The sequence below is a fragment of the Lynx rufus genome, unplaced genomic scaffold (genome assembly GCF_022079265.1).
Source record: "Lynx rufus isolate CCGP_SWC_20201006 ecotype Redwood Valley unplaced genomic scaffold, mLynRuf1.p SCAF_12, whole genome shotgun sequence".
NCBI lineage: Eukaryota > Metazoa > Chordata > Mammalia > Carnivora > Felidae > Lynx > Lynx rufus.
This window is the reverse complement of record NW_025814826.1, coordinates 7548937-7561431: the sequence shown is the minus strand read 5'-3', so window position 1 is coordinate 7561431 and position 12495 is coordinate 7548937. Positions and strand designations below refer to the sequence as shown.

Sequence of the window (12495 nt, the reverse complement as noted above, 5' to 3'; positions counted from 1 at the left end):
AACACTGTATGTTAACTATACTGGAATTACAAAAAACACCCGGGACACCTCTGCTGAGGTGTCTTTGTTAAAGAAAAGAGATGCTTTCTTCACAGAAACAGGTTGAGCTGACTCCCCAGGCCATGGTGCAGTGGGCCATCTGGTCAAGGACCGCACTTGAGGCATCTGCTGTGAATACAAACTACTCCTGATTGCAGAAGGTGTTTGTCAAAAGAGAAATCCTGTTCCGGGTTGTGGGAAGCAAGCAGTTCGTCCATTTTAATAGTTTCTAAGAGATGTCATTTTACCTTTTCTTCCCTTTCCCCATTTTTTAATTGATGGAATCTGTCTTCAGGTAACCTTATAAGATAAGGCATAAATAAATAAATGTACCTTGCCCTAAACCGAAGGACAATGGCATCTATTGCAATCTGTATAAACAGACGTACCATTAACATCCTATTTTCCATGAATGGTGCATCCTAGAGCACCACTCCATATGCAGAAAGCATGGGGATTACAGGGCATACGGTGTTTTGCAGTGGAGGGGGCCACGCAGCCCGCCCTCGTCCAGGAATTTTTTATTTGTATATAACCTTTAACAACACCGTACACCTTCAAGATTCTGAATTAGGAGCGACGTTCTATTAGTAAATCTTATCCCTTATCCTCCCTTTGTATCCCATGATGAAACAGTACGCACACCTTGCTTAAAATAATTAAATATCTCAAAGACATCAACGTCTTCTATGGCCTAGTAATTCCAAATTACCCACTTGCCATACACCTCATCTCTGCTGAAGCAGGATGAGATGATTCCTAGAAGAGGAAATGGCTCTGGTTGGTCTTGATTAGTCTTTGTGTACCTGGCCAAATGCCCCCCCCTTTCCTTGTATCTTACTTTTCCTGTATATGAAATGAGACGAATATGCCAGACCCAAAACTACCATAGTAGACGACCATTATGTGAAGCATCCCCTGATCCTTTCCTTAATGGGGGTAAGTATAGATGAGTGCCATCCATGGTGGGATATCGTTTGTTGTTTTCTCAGCAAGTTGCTGGGGAACAGCAAGCTTTCTCTAAGTGCGAGGGGTTTTCTGGTTAATTTCTCCACCTTACACATGTGAGCCCTACTTGTACTTACCGTTAACTCAAATAGTGACGTGTGTGCTAAATAACATAAGCGATTTCTCTCCCATCTCACTCTCCACACGAGTGGCTCAAATATTAAAGAAACGAGGCTTGTGATTATAAGATAAAAGCTTATCGTGCTTTTCTGCCCAGCCTACGTTCTAGAGTTTTTTGTCCTAATTAGCTGTTAGACATCATTCCCACAATCAACCGAAATAAAGGAGAAGAAGATTTCATTCTTAATCTTGCCCTGTCAAACCCTTCTATTTATTCGCTGGCTTCCCCATTTAGGGATCTTTTCCGTGGAGGCACTGAGGCGACTGAATGATGGTTCCCATGTTCTCGGGCAATGGAACATCCACTCATCAAACAGAAAATGTTTCAGCTTTTATTTTAAACTGGGTTTGTCTCAATGTGGACTAGCGATTTGGATATCTCCATGCTAATATGAAGGCGACAACCTAGAAATGATGGCACAATAGTTTATCCAGGGATTAGGAAGCCAGGGTGAAAGTGAACTACTGAGTCCTACTTAATCCCACACACACCATGGTAGGTACGGACCCCAACCCAGGCCTTGCTGTGGCCAACACAGCAATGTCAGTCCATCTTTTCCAACAGTCCCCGCCCAAGATTCCGAGACTGCCCAGGCGAACCCGTGGTAGGGATGATACAGTGGACAGATGGGTCACTCAGCTCTCCCCCGCTCTGTGTCCAGGGGATGTCAAAGTACAGCTGCAGAGTTTATGAAAACCGATGGAGTTTCAAATCCCCGGGATTCAACCGGCTGTGTTTGTGGCCAGATATCCACTTGATTCTTTGTCCATCACCAGAGATATAACGTGGCAGTGACTCTAAGCTTAAAACTTTAATTTTCAAAAGTCCCTCAAGATTCATAAAAGAATTTTGTGAGTCATAAAGAAAATCAATAAAATGTTTCCAAGAAATTTGAAAGATACTGCAATGCATTTCAAGGGGTCTCCGAAGGCCACTGGCCGGCAGAGGGCTGCTCAAATGTACATTATTGAAAATGTAATGGAGACATTTAAAAAAAACACCTGTATTTCGGACGATTTACCATTATTGGTTACCCAAGATAGAAGGTTTCTAAATTTACATTTTTTTTTTAACTGATAGCTGTGAATTACTGTTCTGAGTAACTTTGAGGTCGAAGGAAGCAATTCTCATTGACCAAAATCAGAAAGGGAGTTTGCTCTCACCCACGCAAAGGAGACTTTTTCCCTTCTATGTATTTTTGAAAGGTATTTTGTACCTAAATAATCGAGAAATGGATTCACGCCCACCAAACCAAGCAAGCAAAACCCGCCGGGAACATTCACACTCTCTTTCACACCTAACCCTGCGCTATAGGAAACAGATGTTTCTAGAAATTTTCATTCCTGTTTGGAATCCATCCCAAAGAAAAACTTGCCCTTCGAAACACTGTAATCAATGACTCCAGGCTGGTTAAGGCTTTGCCCTCGTGTCTGAGGCGTAAAGTGCCTATGATTGGGCAAACCGAAGCCTCAGTTCCCTCTCTTAATCCACTTGCCTCCCATTAGTAAAGATAGAAACAGAGCTAGAGGGCTGGTCAGGCTCCCTTGTGATTCCAGAATCGGATTATTTACGGGGTTCACCTGACTTGCACTAAGGAACAAGCCATAGGGAATCGACAGCTCCCTGTGGAAAGGAATCCAATAGGGGCAAAGATGAGGGTCTGAGCCATTTCGGCTTCCTGGCTCTCCCTCGGGCAAAAGGGATGAAGAATGTGAGGAGAACGGGGTCGAAGGAACGGAAACACATTTCTTTGTGATCTCGTTCGGTCCTCACAGAAGTTTTGTGACATGAGGCCACACATATTTGTCAAGTTCTCGGTCCTGAAAAACAATACTCGCACGAAGAATTGAGACGAACCGGTCCAAGCTGTAGGAGAGGTCACCTGGGGCAAAGGGGCGTAGGAGGCCTGAAGCCTTTTGTGGAAAGCAGCGAGGACGGGGACCCCAGAAGTGTAAGGCGCAGTTCAGCAGGTGCGCTCCGAGGCGGAGCCGGGTTTTAGGACGCTTTGCGCGGCGCAGCTGGCTCCGCAAGGGGGCGCCACCGCCGCGCGCCTGGGACACTCGCGGCTCCCGGCCTTTGCGAGCCGGGCTCCCCCGGAGTCTGAGAGCCGTGGAGCATTTTCAAGTGAAAGCGGAGGCAGGAAAAGCGAAAGGCAGAGAGAAAAGGAGCTAAAACAGGAAAGGGGAACCTTCACTGTTCTTACCACCGGGGTGGGTAGTCACAGCCAGGCTCCAGCCTCCTTCACCCAAATCCCACGCCTCCGCCAGACGCACACACGCGCGCGCACACTCCCGCGCGCTCCACGGGCCCCCTAGCACCCCGGAGGAGGGGGCGACGGGACGCACGAGACCGGACCCGCTTCCGCAGCGATCAGGGCGAGGGAAGAAGGACTAGGCAGAGGTCCTGGCCAGGCTGGTCGCGGGCTTGAGCAGTCAGCGCCGGAAATGGAAGAGGCAAGGTGCAGGGCGAGCGCGGGGCCGACGCCTGGGGGCGCCCGCGGCATCCTCCAGCCCCCGTCGCCGCCACCCCCACCGCCACCCCCGAACTCCGGGGATAGAGTCGAGGGCTCCACCTAGAGCCTCCACCTAGGTCTCCAACCTAGAGCCTGGGTTGCGGACGCCTTGGGCGGCAGGAGAGAGGGGGGCGGCGCAGAGGATTCCCAGCAATACCGGCCCCCTTCCCCTCCCCACCCCTCCCCTCCCCTGTCAAACTCGGGGGGTCGACTCGGTGTCCTTTGGCATTAGAGAGAAGTGAGCGTGCGTCCTCGGCCGCAACAGTCCTTATACTCAGTGTGCTCCCGCATCCTCGGGAGGGCTTCAGCAATTCGAATCCGGACGCAGCCCTAGCGCGTCGGATTCCCGAGGTCTGAGCCGGAGCCTCAGGGAATCTGCGTCTCCAGCAAGTTTCCGAGCGCCGCGGGCGCCTGCTCCCCCCGCACCCGCCGGGGCTGGCGCGGCCGGGACCCGGGCGCAGGGCGCGCGCGGAGCGGAGCGGGGCGGAGCGGGGCGGGCGGGGGTCAGGCGGCAGCGCGGCAGGCCAGCAGCTGGCGGAGGCTCCTGCGGAAGCTGTCGTCCAGGAAGGCGTAGAGGAAGGGGTTGAGGCAGCTGTTGGCGTAGCTCAGGCTGGTGATGAAGTAGGAGGCCGCGATGACGAGCGGCGTCTGCGGGAGGTCGGTGGTGAGCGCCACCACGGTGCTCAGGTGGTAGGGCGTCCAGCAGAGGAGGCACACGGCCAGGATCACCACCACCAAGAGCGTCACCCGCTTCTTCGCGCGGTCCAGGGCCTTGGCGTGGCTGTCCAGCCGCATGGCGCGCAGCCTGCACAGCAGGACGCCGTAGAGGACGCAGATGGCGGACACGGGGATGGCGAAGCCGAGCACCAGCGTGTAGAGGCGGCTCGCCCGCCACCAGAAGGCCTCGGGCTGCGGGAAGACCAGCACGCACTGGCGCCGGCCCTGCTCGTCGTCGAGCCGGGCGAAGACGGCGAAGGGCAGCACGACCAGCGTCACGAGCCCCCACACGGCCAGGCTCACGGCGCGCGCCGCGCGGTACGTGCGGCCGGCCACCCGGCGCGACTCGGCCGTGGCCAGCACCACCAGGTAGCGGTCGGCGCTCATGACCGTGAGGAAGTAGAGGCTGGAGAACGTGTTGTACTGGTCGATGGCCACGATGAGCTTACACATGAGCTCCCCGAAGGGCCACCGCTGCAGCAGGAAGTCGGCGATGTTGACGGGCAGCACGAGCGTGAAGAGCTCGTCGGCGATGGCCAGGTTGAGGATGAACAGGTTGGTGACGGTCTTCGTGCGGGGCGCCCGCAGCAGCACGTACAGCACCGCGGAGTTGCCAGCCAGCCCCACCGCGCAGATCACCGCGTAGACGACGGGCACGGCCACGGCCAGCGGCGGCGGCAGCGGCGGCGGCGGCAGGCTCGACGCGTTGGGGCAGCCCAGCGCGGGCCCCGGGCACGACGCGTTGGCGGGCCCCGGCTCCGAGAGGCTCTCGTTGTGCATGTCGGCGAGGGCAGTGGAGCCGGCGACGCCGTCTCCTCCACGGGCCGCCCCGCGGGGTCTGCGTGGCTCCACCCCCCCCGCGGAGGCGCGTTCCCCGCCGTCCTCTTCCCCCGCGGTCGCCGCGGACTCTGGGGCTGCAAAACGGAATTGAGAGGCCGGGTTAGGACGATAGACGTGCAGCGACAGCGAGAGGTGCGGTTCCGAGGGGAGGGGAGAGGCGCCGCGGCGGCCCCAACCCGCCCCCACGTGACCTCTCTCTGCCACCTGTTGAAATCCTATCGTAACCAGTTGAACACATCGAACAAAGTGCGACAGAGAAAAGAGTCCTGACCCTTCGTAGGAAAAATACCAACCTGTCTCTTCCGCTTTAAGACGCCCCTGGCCGACGCGCGTCTCCCACCTTCCGTGCGTCCTCTCCAAGAGTGAGCTCAGTAGCAATCTCTGGGTCACCTAGCTAGCGGGGAAGGGGCCGCCTTTGCCCGGAGCGGGGAGGTGGGGAGACCGCCGACTGCCGCGGCGCCAGCCCGCCCGGCGTCCGCCTCCCCGCTTCGGCCCCGGGCGCCAGCGCGCGTCTACGCGGGTGCAGCCCCCGCGCTCCTGCAAGCTCCGGGACCGCGCAGCCGCGACTGCGCCCCCGCTGACCCGGCCGCCTCCCCACCGTCCCCCGCCCCGGCGGTGGGGTAGAGAGCCGCGTTTCTCAGCAATCCCTTTTTTTCCTTCCGTATTAATTACATTAATAAATGAAAAGCTCTCCTGCTAAGAATTAAAGAGAAACAGAGCTGGGGGGGGGCGGTGAGTGGTCTATTTTCAAAGAGCAATGCGGTTCTGGCTCCCATTCTACTTTTTAAAACCCCATACCCCAAAGGAGCTAATGCAATTTTAAATTTTAAGTAACATTTGTACTGCATCGCGACACAGAAGGGAGAAGTGAATGCAATTTTAAAATACAAATCGCCCGTTTTCTAATACTCTGGTCTTCACAGGTGCAAGATCGTTCATAGCAAATAAAGGTCAACGATTTGAGACACTTTATTTAGTCTCTCTCTATATGTTATGCATATGCATATATTAGTGTACCACGACTCTTAATGCGTATTTCATAAAATGTTGCCGGTTGTTCAACACACTGTCCTGATTCTCCAACACACATTCCTGATTCTCCCGGGAAGAGAACTCACCCTTGGGTTCACAGCGCTGTGGCCGAGCGAGGCCGAATAAAGGCAGCTCTGGACTGCGATCTCCCTCTCTCTCAGAGCCCCTACAGAAAGGAGAACTCACCCTAGGCACCCCACCTCTGAGGACAGGATGAAATCAATTCAGTATTGGTTCTCTCCAGTTCCTGTTTTCTTCCTCCACCTTCCCTTTGGGAGAGCAGCAAATTAAACCACGGGATTCTCTCCTGCTTCCCTCAAACAGGTTTCCTTCCCACAAAAGGAGGCAAAAGTCCAAATAAAGTGCATTTTTTGGTCTCTTATAAGGCAGTTTTAGAGGAGAGGCTAAGATACTGAGGAGGAGGCTGGGAGTAGCCGGTGGAAGAATCTCTGGGTGCAGGAATACAAACGCTTTATTTACCCACTCATTCTCTTTTTACTAGGCTCTGTGTAATTAAGCTCCCTGCAGTTTCACACTTTGTGAAGAAGATGACAGGAAATTCAGGCTATGTCCATGAGCTAAAAATATGTGAGAAAACACCATCTAATGTTAAGTGAAACAAAAAAGTTATACATGATATATATATATAACATATATAATACACATATATACACGCATGTATATCTGTGTATATGTGTATGTGTATGCGTGTGTGTGTCTGTGTGTGTGTGTGTGTGTGTGTGTGTGTGTAGTTGCTTAGTTTTCAAATATTTGGAGATTTTCCAGTTCTTTTAGTTATTGATTTCTGGCTTAATTACACTGTGGACAGTGTACATTCTCAATGTGATTTCAATTCATTGGTATTTGTTGAAACATGGCCCAGTATATCGTTGTTTGTCCTAAGTCTTTCCTGTATACTTGAAAATGATGTGTGCTCTGCATTTCTTGGGTGCCAAACTCTAGGTATGTCAACTAGTCAAGTTTATTATTATGTTCCTTAAATCTTCTCTCTCTATTGGTATCTTTATCTGATTGCTTTATCAGTTACAGACAGATATTGTTAAAAAAAATAACCAGTCGATGAATACAGGTTTCTCTAATTTTGTTAATTTTTTACTACATAATTTGATTCCATTCTGTTAAGCGCACATCAATTTCAGATTGTTATCTTTTTCCAGTGGCATGGACTCTTCTATCATTACAAAATATCCTTCTTTAACTGGGTTACTACTTGTTGTAGGTAGTCTCCTTTGTTTGGTATTATTGCAGCTATTTCTTAGTGTTATCAAAGAGTATATTTTCTTAATTGTTTTTTTTAAATTTTAAACTCTCTATGTCCTAATGTGTAAAATGTGTCCCATACAGGGGGTGCCTGGGTGGCTCAGTCGATTAAGCGGCCGACTTCTGTTCGGGTCAGGATCTCATGGTTTGTGGGTTCGAGCCCCGTGTCGGGCTCTGTGCTGACAGCTCAGAGCCTGGAGCCTGCTTCAGAGTCTGTGTCTCCCTCTGTCTCTCTGCCCATTTCCTGCTGTGCTCTGTCTCTCTCTCTCTCTCTCTCTCAAAAATAAATAGACATTAAGCAAATTTTTTAATGTGTCCTACACAAACATAACAAAGGTTTTTTGATCCAATCTGACAATATTTGTCTTTGAAGGAATCTTTAGTTCATAATGTCTTTAATGTAGTCACAGGCAATATTCGGGTTTACCTGCTATGTTATTCTTTGTTCTCTGTTTCTCTTATCTTGTTTTCATCTTTTTTTTCCCCTTTCTTATGTTCTTTTAGATTAAAATGAATCATTTTATTATTCGATTTCCCACATTTCATTAACTCATTAGTTCTACATGTTTTTATTTAAACAGCTGAAATAAAAATTGGATATGAAATTCTAGATTTTCAGGTTTTTCATTTGAGTCGTTTTGATGACACTTTCTTTTTGACTCCATTGTTTCTATTGGAAAAGTGGTTTCCTGTCTTACTGTAGCTCTTTAAGGTACTTTGCCTTTTTTCTATAACTGTTCTTAAATTGCCTTTGATTTTGTCTTTTGGAAGGCAAACTGAGATGGGTAGGAGTGGTTTTCTTTCCATTTATGCAGGTTTGGATTTGTAAAGCGTCTACATCTGTGACTTGATCTTTTTTTTTTAGTTTTTAGTTTTTATTTTCAGTTTTGGAAACCCATCAGCATTCATTCTTCCAGTTACCATTCTGTCTCATTCTCTCTCTTTGCTCCTACTAGGACTCCAATTACATGTGTGTTAGGCCTTCATGCTCTTTTCTGTGTTTCCTACCCTTCTCCCTCTCTCTACTTCAATCTGGTCTCTCAAATCCTGGTTTTCCTGGTTGCTCCCGAATTTCTTCAAACAGCTGTTAGTTTTCTTTCTCAATTTTTATGGTAGCTCATAACAGGAGGGTTTGTGTGACGCAAGCTGCTTTGTCGTAACTAGAAGCAGGAGTTAATATCTAAAGTTTTCTATACGGCCCAATACTAAATTAAAAAGTATGTGTGTATGTGTCTTTTCATGTACATAATTATGTGTTAGGATGTGTAATTATGCAACATGTACATCAAAATATTTTTAAAATATTTTGGTAAGATATAAATTCAGCAGTAATTTTTTATGAATGTAATTTATTGTCAAATCGGCTTACATACAACACCCAGTGCTCATCCCAACAAGTGCCCTCCTCAAAGCAGTAATTTTTATTTTCTTTGTACTTTTCTGGATCTCCAAAACATTTTTTATAATGAGGGTGTATTACTTTTGTGTTATTAAAAAACATCGTATTTGTAAAAATCACCATAATAGTATTTTTGGCCATAAAATACTAACTATTGAGAAGAAATTAAGAATATATAGGGAAGGTATTTCTTCCAGCATTTGTGACATTGCTATAAACACACACACACACACACACACACACACACACACACACACAGTGAATAAATAGATTTATAAAATATACTTTTACATAGAAATATACTTTATATACCCTGAAGCCTACCCACAAAATTGCCAAAAAAAAGAGAGTTCCAATAGCAATTTGTACTGCTTGAACCAATTTTGTTTATTAATAAGAAAATGTTAAATTAAAAACTCTTCTTATTTTAAAAGTCTGCAATAAAATAGTTGAATCTTGAGTACCAAGAACATTAATATCTACTATAATCACATGTCTTAGTTTAGTGTTACTAAAACTTCCAAAATTGCTTTTCCTCAGCCCAGAAAAAAAGAGTTTTCAAGGCAGAAATGAAAAGATAGAAACATCAAATTCACAGTACTTGTCATGATAAAGGACTGGATGTTTTGTCCCTAAAAACAACAATAAGACAAGGATGTCTTCTTTCGACATTTTTATTCAACCTTATATGGCAGGTTCTAGCCAGCACAGTGAGGAAAGAAAAAGTATCTCTGTGCCTTGAAATCAATATAAATGCTGGTCTCCACCTAAAATAATAGCCGTAATTCTGTTGTTGGTGCACGTCGTTTTCATGTTTTATACTGTTTTTGTACATTTTTTGTATCCAAAATACATGTTACATTGTTTTGAGTATTTTTAACACTTACATAAAAACTATCATCTAGATATTTTTCCGCACTCTGCTTTTATCCAGATTTGCCTATTTGATGCATTATTATTTAGCTACACTTTTTAACCCTTTATAGTATTTTCTTACGTGCAAAAACCATAGTTTGTCTTGAAAACGCATTTAACGCTATCTCTGACTCTATTCCTTATACTCCTTTCATTCTTTCCATTCCTAATCTCATTCCTTTTATTCCTAATATTCTTATTTGTACTTTATTTCTTTCTTAAGAATTTTGCTAGACTATATTAAAACTGAATGGCACACACAATCAACTAGATCTAATTGACGTTTGTAGAATACTTCATCCAACTTCAGGAGAATACATATTCTTTTCAAGCTTGCATAGTATATTCACTAAGATGGATCATGTTCTGGACCTTTACAAATTTAAAAGGTAGAAACAATATCATCTTTCCTCTTAGACCTCAACAGAATTGTGCTGTAAGTCAGTAACACATTGCTGGAAAACCCAAAAATATTTGGAGATTGAACAGCAAACTTTTAAATTTTTTTTTTCAACGTTTTTTATTTATTTTGGGGACAGAGAGAGACAGAGCATGAACGGGGGAGGGGCAGAGAGAGAGGGAGACACAGAATCGGAAACAGGCTCCAGGCTCCGAGCCATCAGCCCAGAGCCTGACGCGGGGCTCGAACTCACGGACCGCGAGATCGTGACCTGGCTGAAGTCGGACGCTTAACCGACTGCGCCACCCAGGCGCCCCTGAACAGCAAACTTTTAAATAACCTATGGGGCAAAGAAGAAATCTCAACAGAGATTTTTAAATAATTTGAACTAAATGAAAATGCAAATACAGCTTACCAAAATGTGAAGTATGCAGTAAAAGCAGTGCTTAAATAGAAAGGTATAGCATTGAATGCATATATTAGAATAGAAAAAGATCTAAAATCAATAATCTAAATTTTCGCTTCAGGCAAGTAGGGAAAAAAGAGCATATTAAATCAAAAGTAATAGGAAAAATTAACAATAAAAATAACAGCAAAAATCAATGAATTTCAAAGCAGAAAAATAGAAATTATGTCCCTTCTCTACAATCTCTTTCAGAAAATAGAAATAAAGAAAACCCTTCATAATTCACTCTGTGAGAAAGCCTTATCCTAATACCAGAATCAGATAAACACATTACACGAAAGGAAAACATACCAGTATCTCTCATAAACGTAGATACAAAGTCCTCAGCAAAATATTAGCATATTGAATCCAAAAGTGTATAAAAATAATTATACCTCATGACCAAGTGGGATTTATCCCAGGTATGAAGCTTGATTCAACATTTGAAAATCAATTAATGTAATATCTCACATCGACAGACTGAAGAAGAAAAATCACCTGATTATATCAATAGATGCAGCAACCCAGAGTCCAACACCCATTCCTGATAAGACTCACAGCAGGAATAACTTCATCAGCTTAAGAAGAAACATGAACAGAATACTTCCAATTAATATCATACTTAATGATAAGCTACATGTTTTCTCTTTAAGACTGGAAACAAAGCAAAGTTGTTCTCTCACCACTCTTGTTTCAAAGTCATACTAGAAATACCAGGTAACGCAACAAGACAAGAAAGGGAAATAAAAAGTATGTAGATTGGTAAGGAAGAATTGAAACTGTCTCGTTCCACAGATGACATGATTGCCTATGTATAAAATCACAAATAATCAACAGTAAAGTGATTATGGCAAGGTTGCAGGATACAAGGTTAGTATAAACATTTAATTTCTTTCCTATATGCTAGCAATGAAACACTAGAGTTTGAAATTAAAAGTATAGCATCATTTATATTAGCATCAAAAATGAAAGAAAAAATTAGGCAAAAATCTAATAAAGTATGTATAAGATCTATATGAGGAAAACTATAAAATTTTGATATAGTAAATCAAAGGAGGACTAAATAAATGGAGAGATAGTTCATGGTCTGGATAGGAAGACTTAATATTGTCAAGATGTCAGTTATTCCCAACTTAATCTCTCCATCCAATGCAATTGTTAAAGTAAAATTCCAGCAAGTGATTTTGCGGATATCAACAAAGTGATTCTAAAGTTTATTTGGAAAGCAAAGACCCAAAATAGCCAACACAATGTAGAAGAACAAAGTCAGAGCACTGACACTTCCTGACTTTAAGATTTACCGTAAAGCTATAGTAATCAAGACATTGTGATATTGGCAGAACAAACAAGTAGGTCAATAGAATAGAATAAAGAGCCCAGAAATAGACCCACACAAATATAGTCAGATGATCTTTGACAAAGGATCAAAGACAATTTAATCGAGAAAGGATAATCTTTTCAACAAATGGTGCTTGGACAACTAGACATCCACATGCAGAAAAAAGAAACAAAGAAAAGAAATGAATCTAGACACAAACACAGATCCCACACCCTTCACAAAACTCACTCAAATGGATCATAGACCTGCATGTAAAATGTAAAAAACCATAACATGCCTAGACATTCTCTATAGGAGAAAATCTAGGTGACCTTAGGTGTGGTGATGAGGTTTTAGGTACATCACCAAAAAGTTTAATCCGAGAAAGAAAAAAATTGATAAGCTGGATTTGATTAAAATGGAAAACGTCTGCTCTGCAAAGGACAGTGTTAAGAGAATGAAATCACA

The 12495-nt window shown here is 45.0% G+C and overlaps 1 protein-coding gene across 1 annotated transcript; it reads right to left on the bottom strand.

Annotated features, from left to right (window-relative positions):
• Positions 1–4184: 4184 nt before the first annotated feature.
• On the bottom strand, positions 4185–5177 carry NPBWR1 (neuropeptides B and W receptor 1). Its single transcript, XM_047073790.1, has one exon. It carries the CDS (start codon positions 5175–5177, stop codon positions 4185–4187), a length of 993 nt encoding a protein of 330 aa, XP_046929746.1.
• Positions 5178–12495: the final 7318 nt, after the last annotated feature.

What these genes read in the sequence shown, in the direction of transcription:
- NPBWR1 (XM_047073790.1), bottom strand. Translation starts at nt 5,177, where the DNA reads ATGCACAACGAGAGCCTCTCGGAGCCGGGGCCCGCCAACGCGTCGTGC.